The sequence below is a fragment of the Callithrix jacchus genome, chromosome 12, assembly GCF_049354715.1.
Source record: "Callithrix jacchus isolate 240 chromosome 12, calJac240_pri, whole genome shotgun sequence".
NCBI classification, from domain to species: Eukaryota; Metazoa; Chordata; class Mammalia; order Primates; family Cebidae; genus Callithrix; species Callithrix jacchus.
Genome location: NC_133513.1, coordinates 30,267,696 through 30,285,718, shown reverse-complemented (window position 1 = coordinate 30,285,718; position 18,023 = coordinate 30,267,696). Strand labels below are relative to the sequence as shown.

Here is an 18,023-nt window from a genome sequence, read left to right as displayed (position 1 = left end):
AGTGCAGTAGTGCAGTCTCGGCTCACTGCAACCTCTGCCTCAGCCTCCCAAGTAGCTGGGACTACAGTCATGTGCCACCATGCCCCGCTAATTTTTTTTTGTATCTTTAGCAGAGACAGTTTTACCGTATTGGTCAGGTTGTTCTTAAACTCCTGACCTTGTGATCCACCGCCTTGGCCTCCTAAAGTGCTGGGATTACAGGCGTAAGCCACTGCGCCCAGCCTTAGGTAACTTTTTTAGAGTACTTTGACTTTATACCATCAATCAAAAGGCAGGCCGAGCACCGTGGCTCACACCTGTAATCCCAGCACTTTGGGAGGCAGAGGCGGGTGGATCACCTGAGGTCGGGAGTTGGAAACCAGCCTCACCAACATGGAGAAACCCCATCTCTACTAAAATTACAAAATTAGTCAGGCATGGTGGTACATGCCTGTAATCCCAGCTACTCGGGAGGCTGAGGCAGAATTGCCTGGATCTGGGAGGCGGAGGTTGAGGTGAGCCAAGATCGTGTCATTGCACTCCAGCCTCGGCAACAAGAGTGAAACTCCATCTCAAAAAAAAAAAAATCGAAAGGTGAGATAATTGCAAGGAAATCTTAAATTTTAGATTTGTTGTTTGGTAATGTAATGGGATAATTATTCTGAAGCTGAGTAATCAACATATTGATGTGACTGGGAGTCAAGGTTCTTACTGTGGGAATCTGGAATGGGGAAAGTGGAGGAAGAACTCTATGATTGACTGGAATTTTTTTTTTTTTTTTTTTTTTTTTGAGATGAAGTCTTGCACTGACACCCAGGCTGGAGTGCAATGGCGCAATCTCGGCTCACTGCAACCTCTGCCTCCCGGGTTCATGCGATTCTCCTGCTTGCTTCAGCCTCCTGAGTAGCCGGGATTACAGGCACTTACCACCACACCCAGCTAATTTTTTGTATTTTTAGTTGAGACAGGGTTTCACCATGTTGGCCAGACTGGTATCGAACTCCTGACCTCATGATCCACCTGCCTCAGCCTCCCAAAGTGCTGGGATTACAGGCGTGAGCCACTGCACCCAGCTTGAATGGAATTTTTTAAACAATATGTTTTTTTGAAACAGAGTTTCACTCTTGTTGCCCATACTGGAGTGCAATGGCATGACCTCGGCTCACTGCAACCTCCGCCTCCTGGGTTCAAGCGATTCTCCTGCTTCAACCTCCACTGGGATTACAGGCATGTGACGCCATGCCCGGCTAATTTTGTATTTTTAGTAGAGATGGGGTTTCTCCATGTTGGTCAGACTGATTTCCAACTCCCAACCTCAGGTGATCCGCCTGCTTCAGCCTCACCAAGTGCTGGGATTACATACGTGAGCCACTTCGCCTGACCCTAAACAACTTTTTAAAGATTTTAAAATAGATAAAATTAGGTATTTACAGGCTCTTACCTCTGCTTTCAGAATGCCCCAAAGCAGTAACATCCCAGTAAAACACTTAGTGTCTAGATGTTGATTTCTCAGTAACAGTCCCCCCAAAAAGGAATTAAGGCTGTTCAGGAGAAATGGCCAATTTCTAGGCTTCAGCAGGTAAAGTACAAGGTGAGTCTGGAGCAATTTGTGCCAGAAAATTACTAATGAAGGGGGCTTGTCACAAGGACACAGGAACCAGATTGAAGGGGGTTTCCACTTATCAAAATCAGGGATAAATAATGAGGGGCATGAAAAAGCTTGCTGATATGCGGCAAGTGTTATGTTCCTCTAGGTGGTGAGTGACTGACTACACAGGTTTATTTATGATAAAACATTCATTAAGCTGCACACTTAAAATCTGTGTATTTTACTGTATGTAAATTATGTCTCAACCACTTTAAAAATACTGACAGTAGCTGGGCGTGGTGGCTCAGGTCTATAATCCCAGCACTTTGGGAGGCCAAGGCAGGCAGACCACAAGGTCAGGAGTTGGAGAACAGCCTGGCCAATATGGTAAAACCTGTCTCTACTAAATATATAAAAATTAGCCCGACATGGTGGGGAGCGCCTGTAGTCCCAGCTACTTGGGGGGCTGAGGCAGGAGAATCGCTTGAATCAGGGAGGTGGAGGTTGCAGTAAGCCAAGGTTGTGTTACTGCACTCCAGTTTGGGCAATAGAGTGAGACTCCGTCTCAAAAAAAAAAAAAAAAAAGAATACTGACAGCAATGCATATAACAAATAGAAAAATCTGAGATCATACTGAAGCTAAAAGTTGTACGTAAATAAATGAAGAAGAAAAAGTTCTTTATAGGATGCCACCTAAAAATGTAGAAAGAATGATGGCTAGAAGACCAACAATTTACAAGTCACCTAAGTGACTTGGGGATTAAAATCATTGGTGGAAGTTTGCTAAGGAACAGGGTATTTATATACTTTTTAATTACAAAGAAAAAAAATAATCTTTACCTTGCAAAAATGACAGACATTATCTTAACCAAGTTGTTGCTAACACTACCAATAAGAGGACAAACCAATGTCACATGCCTCCTGATGTAATAAGGAGTGAAGACACACAACTTACATAGTATTTCTGGCAAAAAGTTCATACCTGAATCTAATTATAACAACCTAAATTGGAGGGACATTATACAAACAACTGGCCTTCCTTTTAAAATGTCATAAAAAGCTGGATGTCATTGCATGGGTATAGTCCCAGCTACTAGGAAACTGAGGCAGGAGGATCTCTTGAGCCCATGAGTTCAAGGCTGCAGTGAGCTGTGATCACACCACTGCACTCCAGCCTAGGCAACAGAATAGAAATTGCGTAAGTCCACAGTTTGCAAAGTCTAGCCTGAACAACACAGTGAGACCCATTTTTTAAAGAGGAAAAAAAATAGTAATACTGACAGCAATGAATATAACAAATAGAAAAATCTGAGATCATACTGAAGCTAAAAGTTTTAAGTAAATAAATGCAGTCTGGGTGACACAGTGAGGCTCTGTCTCCAAAACAAACAAAATGTCATAAAATCTGGGGCAGTGACACACCCCTATAACCCCAGCTACTTGAGAGACTGAGGCAGGAGGATCACTTGAGGCCAGTTAGAGGCTGCAGTGAGCTATGATAGCACCTGTGAATAACCACTGCACTCCAGACTAGGTAACATCGTGAGACAGTGTCTCTGAAATAAATAAAAATTTTAAAAAATTGTTTGTCATAAAAGACAAAAAACAAGATGAAGAGTTATGCAAAAGTGAAGCATAGGCCAGTTGTGGTGGCTCATGCCTGTAATTCCAGCACTTTGGGTAGCCAAGGCAGGCGGATCATCTGAGGTCAGGAGTTCAAGATCAGCCTGGCCAACATGGCAAAACCCTGTCTCTAATAAAAATACAAAAATTGGCCGGGCATGATGGTATATGCCTATAGTTCCAGCTACCTGGGAGGCTGTGGCAGGAGAATCACTTGAAACCAGGAAGTAAAGGTTGCAGTGAGTAGAGATCGTGCCACTGCACTCCAGCCTGGGTGACAGTGAGACTTCATCTCAAAAAAACAACAAAACAAAACAAAAAAAAACAATTAGCTGGATGTGGTGGTGTGTGTCTGTAATCCCAGCTACTCAGGAGGCTGAGGCAGAATTGTTTGCACCCAGGAAGTGGAGGCTGCAGTGAGCTGAAATCACCCTACTATACTCCAACTTGGATGACAAAGCAAGACTCCATCTAAAAAAATAATAATGATAAACAGCAATTCAAGTTTTTCTGTTTTGGAGACAGGGTCTCACTGTGTCACCTAGACTTCAGTATAGTGGCGCAATCAAAGCTCATTGCAACCTCTGCTTCCCGGGCTTAAGCGATCCTTCCACTGCAGCCTCCTGAATAGCTGGGATTACAGACTATGCCCACCATGCCCAGCTGGGCATGCCCAGCCACCATGCCCACCTTTTTGGTATTTTTTGTAGAGACAGGGGTTTCACCATGTTGCCCACCCTGGTCTCAAACTCCTGGACTCGAGCGATCTGCCCTCTTCAGTGTCTCAAAGTGCTGGGATCACAGGTGTGAGCCACTGTGCCCAGCTGAGACATGACAACTGAATACAATGAGTGTTGTCACTTGGACCTTAAAAAAGAAATGGCTACAAAAGACAATATTGGGACACCCAGCAAACTTGAATATGGACTATGTATCAGAAGACAATATGCTATCGTTGCTACCTTCTCTGAATTATATAATTGTACTACAGTTAGGTGAGCTAATGTACTTGTTCTTAGGAGATAATCATGACATTATTTAGGGATGAAGGAAGGACCCCCCCCAAACAGTTTAGTAATAAAGCAAATGTGATGAATGTTAAAAATGATAAATCCCGGTACAGGGCATACATGAGTTTGTTGTACAATTATTTCATTGTTTTGAAATGTTTTCAAAATAATTTAAAAACCAGGAAGACCTCATTTAATCAGTATAATGGGATATTCTCCTCTAGTAAACTAAAGCTGCTGCTTAATCCATTGGTTCAAAAGTTTCCATTAGAATCTTTCTTGTAGCCATAAAAAGGAATGAGCTCATGTCTTTTGCAGGGACGTGAATGAAACCGGAAGCCATCATCCTCAGCAAACTAACAAAGGAACAGAAAACCGAACACCACATGTTCTCACTCATAAGTAGGAGTTGAACAATGAGAACACATTGACACAGGCATGGGAACATGACACAACGGGGCCAGTTGTGGGGGGTGGGGGGCCAAGGGGAGGAGAGGAGCATTAGGACAAATAGCTAATACATTCGGGGCTTAAAACCTAGATGATGGATTGATAGGTGAAGCAAACCACCATGGCAAATGTATACCTATGTAACACATCTGTGCGTTCTGTACTTGTATCCCAGAACTTAGGGTAAAAAAACAAAACTTTCTTTTTTTTTTAGTAGAGATGGGTTTTCACCTTGTTAACCAGGGTGGTCTCGATCTCTTGACCTTGTGATCCACCCGCCTTGGCCTCCCAAAGTGCTGGGATTATAGGTGTGAGCCACCGCGCCCGGCCAAAAAACAAAACTTTCTAAAATGTGTTACCCTTTTTTCCTCCTGATTAAGAAATTACAGAGTGAACCCAATAAAAATCTTCTCTAAAAAGCACTGAATCAATTGGGAAACAGAAATCCTGATGCCCAGGCTACACACCTCACACCAATTAAGTCAGAATGTAGGCTGGGTAAAGCCCAGGCCTAAGTACTTTTTAAGGTCCCAGGTGGTTCCACTGTGAAGCTATGTTGAGAACACTGCCCTGTATATGATTTTTACCCACTGTTGTAATTCTAACTTCTGGGACCACCAATCGATTTCTTCTTTCTTCCCGGAGCATGTGGGAACACTGAGGACAGCCATCATATGCCTCTCCTTCCCCTCCAATCTCTCTTCAGTGTGCAACATCTCTCATTCCTTTAGGTGCTCTTCTGGACTCTGAATTATGGTAAGGTACCTTGCCAGGGCACATGTACTCCAAAAGGCATGACTCATAATATCTCCAAACTGCAAACATCCCAAAGTCCACCAACAGAAAATGGACAAATTGTGATATATCCATATGACTGAATACTACACAGCAATAAAAACTACACCTATTCCAAATATTGACGAATCTCAGAATGTTAAGAAATCAACATGAAAAGAATACATGATTCCATTTATATAAAGTTCAAATGCAGACAAAATTAAACAACATTGCTAGAAGTCAGAATGGTGGTTACCTGCAGGAAGAAAGGAAGCAGCAATGATTGGGAGTATAAAGGAGGCTTTGAAGTGTTGGCCATGTTCTAATTTCTTTACTGAATGTGATTATTCACATTTGCTTTGCGTTAATTTAATGAACTGTATACTTGTTTGGGGTATTTTCCTATATGTATGATATAAATGTTATTATGAGGCCCAAGATAAAAGATATGAAAATCCATTTTAATCATTCAAATCACCATGTACAGAATGGTTGTTGCTGTTACCCAACTCTTTCATTCCTCTCTCAGCTCTGGAACCAAAGTGTATGGGTTCAGTCTCAGCTCTACCATTTACTAGCTGAGGACCTTGTGCAAATCTGTCTGTTTCCTCAAGTATAAAATGAGAACACTGTCATTTTAGAACACTTCCTCCAGTTTTCACTGATAGTAGGTGCCTATCATATGCGATATATTCATAAGATGGATATGATAGTATAGATACCTACTATCTAAGTGACTGAAAACTGGAGGAAGAAATATAAAGTGCTTAGAACACAGCCTGGAATATAGTAAGTAAGAAATAATAGTAGCAACTGCTACTACTCTTGGCCTCAGAGTCTCTGTGGAGGTACAAGGGAGAAGCTGGGGTCTTTCCAAGATGGGAAACTTCCAGAAGAAAATAAAAATTAATTCCTTCTCTTGGAGCTCTTGGATGAGGTGGATGCTGGCTTCTGCTATCAGTCAGATGTCCAGTCTGGCTCTCACCAAGGGCCCAAGGAAAAGCAGGGGGAGAACAATTAGACAGGAACATTTCACCACTAAAAAGGCTTTTATTACAAAACAAACTCTAATAAAACCAGATCTGGTGTTAAATCCCCCCTCCCACCGCCCCTCGCTGGGTAGAGGCCCTAGGGTGGGCTGGGGTAGGGGGAGATGGGGGTGGTGGGCCCTGAAAGAACGGAGCAGGCTGCCTTTCTCGAATCAGTCTCAGCCGCTGCCCTCCTTTTATAAAGGGCTAGAAGAGCTCTTCCAAAGCCCCTTGAGAGAGTCCCCATCCTTCCAACCAGGACCACTGCTGTCACAGGACCTTAGCAATGCCGCATTGTAGGATCCAGGTGGTCTTGGCTGGCTCTCAGCACAGGCCACCCAGGGTCACTCAGCCTGAGCGATGGCGTAGGAGAGCAACCACAGCAGCAGGGGGCCCAGAACGAGGACAGCACACCAGACAGCAAAGCTGGCCAGGATGAATTTCCGGGCCCGGGCCCCCAAGCGCACTGCCTCCTCGGACCGGCCTGCCTTATGCCGCTCTTCCGCCTGTGGGGGCAGGTTCTTGGTTAGGTTCTCCTGCTGTTTCTGCCCCAACATGCCCATTTCCCCACTCCACTCCTTCTTCTCTGTCACAGATCAAAACCTCACATCCAAATCCTCTACCTCCCTTTCCAGTTTTCGATTCTCACCTCTGATCTGCAAAATATGGTACCCATCTCTGGGCCCTGCCTACTTCTCAGGGTGGCCAGTTACCTCACAAGATCGCACAGGGGAAAGTACTTTCCAATTCTTTTATTCCCTTTCTTTCCAACCATCCCAAATTGATTCAAAATTTGTAACTACTAGCAAGAAACAGTGAGCTTGGAGTATTTCACTCACGCCCAAACACTACCTCATTTTCAAAGTCCATTGGGCCTCATCTTTTTCATCATGTCTTTTTTTGAGACGGAGTTTCACTCTTATTGCCCAGGCTGTAGTGCAATGGTGCGCTCTCACTGTAACCTCCGCCTCCCAGGTTCAAGCAATTCTCCTGCCTCAGCCTCCCGAGTAGCTGGGATTACAGGCATGTGCCACCACACCTGGTTAATTTTGTATTTTTAGTAGAGATGTGGTTTTACCATGTTGGTCAAGCTGGTCTTGAACTCCTGACCTCAAGTGATCTGCTCACCTCTGCCTTCCAAAGTGCTGGGATTACAGGAATGAGCCACTGCACTCAGCCTCTCTGTCATCATTAAGGACTCTTTTTAGGATTTTGCCCTAATGGAACCCCGAAGTTCTTAGTAAGTTTCTGTTAAAATGTCTAGGGTTGAGAAAATTCGAAGATGAAGTTTAAGTTAGCCTGTGTAGTCTTTCCAAAAGGACATGTGCTGTTTTTAATAGGCTTTTTGAAATGGTGAGGCCCTCTCAAAAACCCAAGTGTCTTCCAGACTCCTAGAGATTGTGCTCATCACCATTCAGCTGCCTCCAGCCTTGCACCCGTTAAGTACCCTTCCATGTAGGCCTTGAGAGTGGATCTTTCTAAAACTCATATCTGACCAAGTCACCTTCCCCTGCAGGAACCATTCAATGGTTCCCCAGTACTTTTTTTTTTTTTATGAGACGGAGTTTCGCTCTTGTTACCCAGACTGGAGTACAATGGCACGATCTTGGCTCACCGCAACCTCCGCCTTCTGGGTTCAAGCAATTCTGCCTCAGCCTCCCGAGTAGCTGGGACTACAGGCACGCACCACCATGCCCAGCAAATTTTTGTATTTTTAGTAGAGACAGGGTTTCACCGTGTTGACCAGGATGGTCTCGATCTCTTGACCTCGTGATCCACCCGCCTCGGCCTCCCAAAGTGCTGAGATTATAGGCGTGAGCCATCGCACCTGGCCTGGTTCCCCAGTACTTTTAAGACAAAGTCAAAACTCTTAAGCATAGAATTGGAGGCCCTTGGGAATCTGGGTCCTCTGGCTTCATCTCTCAGTATTCCTCACTGGTCCAGTTGTGCTCCACAGGCCTTTGTACATACTACTCCCTTGACCTAGAATACCCTTCCACCCTTATTCACTCACCCTTTCAGGTTAATTCCTGTCACCTCTCCTAGGATGCCTTTCCAGTCACTTACTCTACCACATAGACATATATAATCACATATATATATCCTCCTTGGCTCCCAGAGTGTCCTGTGCTTCTTGTATTACAGTATTGATGAACTGCATTCTATTAATTACCCATTTTCACTGCCATCTCTTTCATTAGACTATGGGTCCTCTGACAACAAGGAACACTGTCTCATTCTTATTTCTGGCACTAGGCCCAGAACAGAGCATTGATAGGTATTCAGTAACCATTTGGTCAATGTAGATAAATCAGATACATGAACCCACTGCCTTAGACCCACCCCCCTGTTCCCATGGGAATTGCACACCTCACCTTGATGGCAAACACCAGAGCCATGACTCCCAGGCAAGAGCAGCCACAGATAACGCTAGTAGCTGCCAAGCAGCGGAGGTGGAGCCAGCAGCATCGGATGGGGGATGGAGGATGAGCAGCTTCCGTGTTGCTCATCAAAATCTCCACTGCCTTCTCCTCGTCCTCCATCACCTGTGGGCGATAGTTAAGGTACTTGTGAGCCCAACAACTGAGCCCTTGTCCTTGCTTGCTGAGACTCTACCCCTCAGAGCATTCTGTTCTCATGGCCTAGCCTGGCAGTCAGGAATGCTACCTTACTGGGGAATTCCTCTAGTGACTCACAGAACAGGAGAGGAAATGTGTGGCTGGAATCCTTTTACCTGAGCTTGAGGTTCTGAGTGTCTGAAAACAAGCCAGTGTGGACATGGCATTATCTGTACTATTCAGTGTTTTGACAAGTGGGAAGAAGCCAAATGACAGGCAGGCACCGAGAAGCAGGAGAAATACAGACTCTTAAAAGCTGCTATGAATCTGTTATTTTAATCTGTATTTCAAAGGGCCCTAAATTCCTTAGAGGCTGCCCCCTGAATATTACAGATGTCAGAGAACAGGACCCTAGGTACTGCACCCCACGTTAAGCAAAGCAGCCATTTCACATAAAAACAGTTAAGGGAATGGAGAAAAGTAAGGATCATGTACCCAAATAAGCCCTTTTTTTACCACTGAAACCAAACATCAGAAAGACCTTCCCTAGGTCAGGGCTTCCTCTCCTATGCTGCCTCCCTGTCACCTCCTCTTCATTATAACACAATTATACTAGTACACTGAGTCCAAATGACCTCATTACCACACAGAAACCTGCATGATGCCCTACTTAATCATTTATTGTCTCCCTACTTCTCAGGTCCTCTAGCCCTGGCATCAAACCACCTTTCTACCCTTATCTCCAACCACTCCCCTACAACCCAGACAAAATGAACACCTGTGGCCTTCCGAACCCAAGTAACAAAGGATATGAAGGGTGAAAGAGGTGAGACAAGCAGAGAGCAAAGAATGGTTCGTGCCAAAAAGCTGCAGGGAAGTAGATATGAAGAAATAACTCGGATAAGGTAAACACAGAGCCAATAGAAGGACATAAGGAGGGCCCAGGGAGTGGAGAGAGAATGTAAAAATGAACACGGATCTTACCTGGCTATAGGCCTTGAGGGACTCTTGAGTTTCGGCTCCAGCCTCAGCTTTGGTTTGGCTTGGGTGGTGATGGAGCTGACTCAGGGCTCCAAGCCAAGCCCAGGGGTGGGGTTGGGTGGCCATCCACCTGAAGAGCCCAGGGAGCTGGGAAGGGGTGTGGCTGACTAAAACCAGTTTGGCTAGATGAAAAGCAGGGGAGGGCCAAGGGATGGAGCAACTGGAGCTAGGATGCCTGTGCTCTGAAAAAAGGAGTGAAAGGAAGCACCTGAGCAAGAGGGATACAAGGGAAAGGTCTGAGGCATCAGAGAGCTCCAAGTCCAGTCCAGGAACAATGGGAACAAAATGGAGGTAAAAAGGATGTCTGCGACTTCCAACTGACTAGGGAAAGGCACCCTACCACATCAGACTCGCCAATCTTTCCTCTTCTTGGGTAGATTTCTGCCTCAAATATACAATCCTGGGCTAGAGATCAGGTGCTAGGGTCTTTGAAAGAGCAAGAGAGGAGAATAACAATGCCCAAGTTCCCACCCAACCCTCCACCAGACCAGAAAATCAGAAGCCTCCTTACGCGGATGCTCGTACAGAAACTAAGTTTATTATTTTTCTTCTTAAAAAAAAAAAAAGAAAAAAAGAAAAAAACCTCATTGTAGAGAAGCCCCTCCCCTTTCCCCTAAGGGTGGGGGGCTGTGAAAGACAGCTGGGGAATCAAGTACAAGGGGGTGGGGACAGAGACTATCTTGCCACCCTTAACACTACCCAGCCACATGGGGAGAAGGGGAGGAGGATTGTGATGATCCCCGTTTCCATGACAACCAGTTGCCTACCCCCTACTTTGGTGGGAAGAAAGGAGAAGGCCCCTTTGTCTCCCTGGAGGCTTTCCCCCTCAAGACTTCAAGTAGTGGTTAACAAGAGTCAGGCCTGGTCATGGAGGGAGTGGCCATGGTGGAAAGCCTAGTTGGAGGGGCAGCCCACTCACGTCTTGGCCTTGCGGCCTCTGTGACTAACAGCAGGGCCAGCCAGGGAGGGAGGGGCACTGCTGCGCAGGATGCGCTGGTCCCCTTGGTTGGTGGTCCCAACAAGCCTGCGGGGGCCAGGCCGTCTGTGTGGGGTCCCATCCCCTTCCTCCTCCTCACCTGAGGGTTCAGGTTCAGACTCCTCTACTGAACCCTCAGGCCCCAGGGGACTTGGGGGCTGTAGGCGGCCCCGCTTCGCCGGCCCAGGACCCCCACCAACTGGGGCCCCTGCTCGTTTGCGAGGCACCTTCTCAGTCTCTAGTGGGGTGACTAGAGACCCTGGACGCAGCCGGGTCGAGCGCAGTTTTGGGGCTGAGACCACAGGAGGTGTCAGTTCCAACCCGCCTGGCCCACTATCTACTAAGTCCAGGTCATCCTGAATTACGGCCACCACCATGGACCCTCCACTCTTCCGTCCTCGAATTCCCTCTGCCTCAAGCCGAAGGCGGGCCAGGCGGGTAAGGGGGCGGCTTCCATCTTCATCAGAAGAACTGCCCTCACTCTCCCCCTGGCCCTGGGGTTGCCGTCGCCTCCCCAATCCACAGCTTTCAAGGACAGAAGTGCTGTCACGGTCCAACACAGGGAGCTGGCTGGGCCGAGGTGATGGAGGATTCTTGGGAGGTCGGCCTCTCTTCCGTTTGGGTGGAGACGCTGAAATGTTGACAGTGGTGACAGTGTTGGCAACAGTAGCGGAGGGACAAGCTAGCAGTGGTGGGAGTGGGGTTAGGGGTGGTGGGAGCGGGGGTGGCTGTGTCCGACTTTCGGAGTTGCCATCCCCTGGAGAGGAAATGATCCCAGGGATGGGCAAATCTCGTGCCTTAGGGGGCCGTCCTCGCCTTCTTTTCTCCACAGGTGACAGGATGGGATTGGGTCTGTGAACTGACTGGGATCCAAGAGGCTGGGGCCCGGGAATAAGCTGTGGTTCCAGGACAGGCTCTCCAATAATTAGGGTCCCAGCCCCAGGGACTGGGTCAGCCCCATTGGTTTTTCCCTTCAAGGTGAATGAGGGTGCCTCATCCACACCTCTCCCAGCATCTGCTGGAGACCTGTTCTTGGGAGGCCTCCCCCTCCGACGTTTCACAGCAGGTGGGGTGATGGCAAGCAGTGCTCCGTCTCCATTCTCTGGGGTGCCACCACCAGTCACCCCCAGCTCAATGTGACGGCGAGCGATGAAGGGCTGCTGCGGTGGAGTGGGCAGTGAGGATGAAGGAGCAGCTTCACAGGGCCCACTAGTGGGAGGGGAGGATTCTGGCCCTGACATACTTCGAACAGATGGACTTCCTGGGCTGGCACTAGTCTCAGAGACCCCAGACACTAAGGTGCTGGCAGCTCCCCGCTGCTGCCGCCGCCGCCGCACCAGTTCCTTTTCCTCTACCACAGTTACTAGCCGTCCTGGCAGCTTTCGAAGTACTTTGGGGCCTGGTGGTTGCCCTGGCCGACCAGTCCCTTGACCCCTAATTTCCACATCAGCACTGGTGCGACGCCGAGGAGGTCGGGCAGGTGAAGAACCCTCAGGCGAAGAAGTGGCTGAAGATGAGGTGGATGGAGCTGTGACCTCAGCTGTTACGAGTTCCTGTGGCTTCTCTGGGCTGAAGGTTGGGGTCTGGGCCTCTGCCAGCTCTTCTGAGTTCCTGTCAGCCTCCAAGGGCTCCTGAAGTGGCTCATGAGATGCTGCTGAGGGTAGGAGCTCCAGGCCATTGCTTTCACTCACACACACGGGCAACTCTTCACCTTCAGGATGCACTGTAACGGTGGTCCCCTCAGCAGAATCTGGTGCCTCCTGCTCTTGACCGTTGGGGACGTTGCCAGCCTCCAAGGTTGGACTGGATGCAGAAGGGGCGAGAGAAAGGTTCTTCTCTGACACAGGCAAGATCTCCACAGCAACTGGCAACAGATCTTTAGGAGGCACAAGAGTAAGTGAGGAGGTCTCTGAACTGGCCACAGTAGCCAGTTCCAGGGACTCTGGAGATGCCAATGCCTGGGCACACAGTTCTGCCTCAGGCCTCAAGCCCAAGGGGAGGCTGGTGACTGGGGGAGAGATGGGCACAGAAGGTGGACCAACCAAGAGAGGAAAGGGAGTTAAAAGAGAGGTTTGGGCTGGAGGAGGTGTATGAGCTGGTGGAGGGGTACAGGCGGGAGGAGGGGTACAGGCAGGAGAACAAGGAGGAATCTGTGGAGGAGGGGGAGGAGAAGGCAAGATATGGACAGGAAGAATGGTTATTGGATTTGGGGCTGAAATGGGTAATGGGACAGAGACTGGGACAGGGACAGGGGCAGGAATTGCAGCTGGAGCTGAAGCTGGAGTGGGTCGAGGCCTAGGTGCTGGCCTGGGAACTCGCTCCCTGGCGGGACTGCAGCGGGGCAGCGTGGTGGTGCTGCGAGTTTGATGGGCAGATATGATAGGAGTGTAGTTTGCCCCTTGAGTCTCAGCCCGGGCTCCACGAAGACGCTCACTGACACGAGTCCCTGGCCTCTCAGGGGCTTTGGCCTTTTTACTGCGCCGGTGGCTGCCTCCACCAGTCCCACAGGAACTCTCATCCCCAGCCCCCAGTCCCTCCTCTTCCTCTTGGGGTAGGCGGAACACTTCCTCCTTGGCTTGGTCCAGGTCTTTTCGGGCAGCTTCCACTTGCTCCTATAACAACAGGGGCCACAAGTGTTCAGGAAGAGGCAAGGAGGGTAGAGAGTGAGTAGAAATTAGCAGCTTCCAGACTGGGCGTGGTGATTCATGCCTGTAATTCCAGTACTTGGGGAAGTTGAGGCTGGTGGATCACCCGAGGTCAGGAGTTCAAGACCAGTCTGGTGTCTTGAACATGGTGAAAACCCATCTCTACTAATAATACAAAAATTAGCCAGGCTTGGTGGTGTGTGCCTGTAGTCCCAGCTACTTGGGAGGCTGAGGCAGGAGAATTACTTGAACCAGGGAGGTGGAGGTTGCAGTGAGCTGAGATCACACCACTGCACTCCAGCCTGGGTAACAGAGCGAGACTGTCTCAAAAAAAAGAAATTAACAGCTCCCCACTGCCAGACCCACCCCTGGAAATACTCACTTCTGCCTGTTTGAGCTCCTCTCGGCTCACCTCCTCGAGTGAGGCCTCCAAGAATTTCATGGCATAGCGCTCAATGGGGGTCAGCTGCAAGGAGGAGCAGTGGTGATAAACGTTAAGAACCTGGTATCCAGTATCCAGGGTCCTACCACCCTTGTTTATTCCCACTAGGGAAGACAGAAGGATGGTCACACGCCCAGGGGAAACACAAAAATGCTCAGACCCAATAAGAACTAGTGGGTCCAACACTGACCTGTTCTACAAGGGCAGCAATTTCCTGCTCAGCCCGGGACATCTCCTCATCCTCAGCCCCAGGCCGGCTGGCCTCCTCTCCTTCACCAGCAGGAAACCCATCATTCTCATTAAATTCTGCAAGCTCAGCCACCTGTTCAGCCTTGGCCTGGGTGGCTGCACGGATATCCTCCTCATCTTCTGCCCGGCACAATGCCTACCAGGGTGTATAAAAGGAAAAGAAAACATGAGACTTCAAGTACTTTACATCCTGTGATGTGATTCAGGCAAAAACTTGAGACTAAGCATACACCAACTAGGTTTGCAACAGAACTTAACAACCTCCGAGGCCTGCAGAGTTACCACAATTCAGTGGTCCACACTGGAAAGTGCTCTTTCCAGAAAGCTCACACGAAAGCCACCAAGGCAAGGAGCCTAGAGTACTCAGAGGGGAAAACATCTCCATGGTGCACTCTGCCTGAGGTTCCTAAATGCCTGTCTACAGCTGGAGAGCTTTGAAAACACACAAATGCTCAGACCCAACACCTCAAAATTATGATTTAGATTTTGAGAGCGGGCCAAGGAATAATTTTTTTTTTTTTTTTGAGACAGAGTCACTCTGTTGCCCAGGCTACAGTGCAGTAGCATGATCTTGACTCACTGCAACCTCCACCTCCTATGCTCAAGTGATTTTCCTGCCTCAGTCTCCCAAGTAGTTGGGATTACAGGCGCCTACCAAGCCCAGCTAATTTTTGTATTGTTAGCAGAGATGGGGTTTCACTATGTTGGCCAGGCTGTTATCAAAGGAATAAATCTTTTTAAAACCTTTCTAAATGTAACTTTATCATGTGTAAGTGTTTGAAACAGTGTTTCACATCAAATACAAACCATTTCTTATATCCACCTCACCATTTAATCTTCAAAATTACTTCCTTCTCATTAGCATTTCCATCTCAGAGAAGTATTTAGGTTGGTGCAAAAATAATTGCGGTTTTTAACATTACTTTTTTTTTTTTTGAGAAAGAGTTTCAATCTTGTTGCCCAGGCTGCAGTGCAACGGCGCAATCTCGGCTCACTGCAACCTCTGCCTCCCAGGTTCAAGCGATTCTCCTGTCTCAGCCTCCTGAGTAGCTGGGATTATGCCACCACGCCTAGTTAATTCTGTATTTTTAGTAGCGACAGGGTTTCTCCACGTTGGTCAGGCTGATCTCAAACTCCCAGCCTCAGGTGATCCACCTGCCTCAGCCTCCCAAAATGCTGTGATTACAGGCATGAGCCACTGCACCCGATGGACATTACTTTTAATAGAAAGTGAGGTTCAAAAGAGTGAGGTTTGTAACTTGTCTTAACAAACACAATTAAGAAGCACTACTGGAATTCAACCTAAAACTGAGGACTCCAAAATCCTGTTTTTTTTTCCTACTAAATCATGTGAACCAATAAGTAATGTACTAACAACTATCAAAGGCTGACTGTAATCTGGGAAGCAGAAGAAACATCTCTTTTCCCTGGAAAAGCTCAACAGACTAACAAAGAACAGGATATGCTATATGCATTAGCTCAACTTTAAGAACTGCCCACTCTTTTCACCTGCTCCAGAATATGAGTCTGCTTGCTGGCCACAGTCTCTTCCTCCTCTTCAGGGACAGAGGGCACAGATGAGCTAGAAGGTTCCTCCAAGGGCATATCAAACAGCTCTCGGATGGTTTGCTATTGGATAGAACAGAGGGAAGTGTCAGAGTCAACAGAATGCTAGTCTTAGGTCTAAGCTGTAAGGCTGATGGTTCTTGGAAGTATCAGGGGTGCCACTGGTTGAAGACACAGGTCTGTGAAGACCAAAGCAGTCCTTTTTGTTTTTTCTTTGAGATGGAGTGTTTGCTCTTGTCACCCAAGCTACTGTGCAATTGCGCCATCTCAGCTCATTGCAACCTCTGCTTCCCAGGTTCCAGTGATTTTCCTGCTTCAGTCTCCCAAGCAGTGGGGATTACAGGTGCCCACCACCATACCTGGATAATTTTTTTTTTTCGTAGAGACAGTTTCACCATACTGGCCAGGCTGGTGTTCAAATCCTGGCTTCAAGTGATCTGACTGCCCAGACCTCCCAAAGTGCTAAGCAGTTCTCTTTAATAAATAGGAGGAAGTCCTAAAGGCACAGCAGTTTTCTTCTGCATAGGCTAAAAGATCTTACTTAGTACCTGTTTAAAATAGGCTGTGGTGAAATTGCCTCCCTCAATGGCCATGTCTCCCAACATTCTCTTCTGATTTGCCTTTTTTAGAATGTTCTCCTCCACTGTCCGTTCACTGATAAGCCTAGGGAGTGACAAAGGCCATGCGTAAGCAGCCAAATATATCAAAGAAACCCCATCAGTAAAGGGGAAGTAAGGTGAGGGAAGACTAGGCAATACCTATATATGTGGACATCCCGGGTCTGGCCAATTCGGTGACAGCGGTCCTGGGCCTGAGCATCCATGGTGGGATTCCAGTCGCTGTCATAAAAAACAACAGTGTCTGCTCCTGTCAGGTTCACGCCCACACCCCCACTCCGAGTTGAAAGGATGAAGCAGAATATGCGTTTGTCTGCATTGAACCGTTCCATCAAGGCCTAGAAGGAAAGGGGAAAAAAAAGTTGATATTGGGAGACTTATCCCCCAAAACAGGTCTAAGGCTTAGTGGCACCCTCTCTGGAAGCCCAAATCCTGGGAAAAGAAGAGAGAAGCAGAGGTGAGCCTCTAAGGGCTGCAGAAGCCTGGGTTACCTGTCTCTGCTCAACTCTAGTAGACCCATCCAGACGCAGGTAGAGATGGCCATGGTAGGTGAGAAACTGCTCCAATACATCCAGCATTCGGGTCATCTGGGTGAAGATGAGCACTCGGTGACCCTCTGCCTTGAGCTGCCGTAACAGCACTGCCAACGTCTGCAACTTTCCTGAAGAGATATGAAGGAGTATAAGGGAGCTAGCTACAAGCTGTAATAGGTAGAATGCTTAGCAATACAAGGCTGGGGTTGAAAGGTAATCAGTCCTTTAGGCCAAGGTTTCAATTAGCCTAGCAGATCAAAAATATTTAACTACAGTGGGGCATGATGGCTCACACCTATAATCCCTACACTGGCCATGGAAGGCCAAGGCAGGCAGATCACTTGAAGTTGGGAGTTCGAGACCAGCCTGGCCAACGTGATGAGATCCTGTTTCTACTAAAAATACAAAAATTAGCTGGGCATGGTGGCAGGTGCCTGTAATTCCAGCTATTCAGGAGGCTGAGGCATGAAAACCACTTGAACCTGGGAGGCAGAGGTTGCAGTGAGCTGAGATCATACCACTCACTGCCCTCCATCCTAGACGACAAAGTGAGACCCTGTCACAAAAAAGAGTATCTATATTTAACGCCATACAGGTTCTTCCTTTAAGGGTTTCACCTCTTCCGTCTTCTCCTGCCTGGAATCTAACTTCTCTGAGTCTAACTAAAAGAGTAGGGGAATACATAACATCTAGGGAAAATGAGAATCTTCTATGGTTATGTGCAAGAGATCCTTAAGTATGACAATAGTCATACCAGCTGAAATCCTGAACAGATTCACAGATTCCATGGTCACAGCATACAGACCAGGATATAAGATCACAGATCAGAACCGTAAAGTTAGATAGGCTCACGCCTGTTAACTAGTTCAACCTTCCATCAAACACAGAAATAACTTCAACATTTCTGGAAAGTCAGTTATCACCCAGGCTGGAGTGCAGTG

At 47.6% G+C, this 18,023-nt stretch overlaps 2 protein-coding genes across 7 annotated transcripts in view; both read right to left on the bottom strand.

Moving 5' to 3' along the window:
- Positions 1–6,457: 6,457 nt before the first annotated feature.
- Positions 6,458–10,053, bottom strand: TMEM265 (transmembrane protein 265). Its single transcript, XM_035267423.3, has 3 exons — positions 9,998–10,053; positions 8,831–9,001; positions 6,458–6,961 (listed from the first exon to the last, which is right to left on the bottom strand). The coding sequence occupies exons 2-3, from the start codon at positions 8,996–8,998 to the stop codon at positions 6,800–6,802; spliced, it is 330 nt and encodes a 109-aa protein (XP_035123314.2). The 5' UTR covers positions 8,999–9,001; positions 9,998–10,053; the 3' UTR covers positions 6,458–6,799.
- A 517-nt stretch (positions 10,054–10,570) lies between these two features.
- The window catches only part of SRCAP (Snf2 related CREBBP activator protein), a 42,656-nt gene continuing 35,203 nt past the window's right edge, over positions 10,571–18,023 (bottom strand). For all 6 annotated transcript variants that reach the window (XM_078345161.1, XM_035267420.3, XM_035267421.3 and 3 more), the window contains 7 exons: positions 17,041–17,210; positions 16,691–16,887; positions 16,481–16,595; positions 15,876–15,995; positions 14,308–14,502; positions 14,058–14,141; positions 10,571–13,642 (listed from right to left, as the gene is read on the bottom strand). In XM_078345161.1, coding sequence (XP_078201287.1) covers positions 10,970–13,642; positions 14,058–14,141; positions 14,308–14,502; positions 15,876–15,995; positions 16,481–16,595; positions 16,691–16,887; positions 17,041–17,210 — 3,554 coding nt within the window. In that variant the 3' untranslated portion in view covers positions 10,571–10,969. The remainder of the gene's footprint in view (positions 13,643–14,057; positions 14,142–14,307; positions 14,503–15,875; positions 15,996–16,480; positions 16,596–16,690; positions 16,888–17,040; positions 17,211–18,023) is intronic.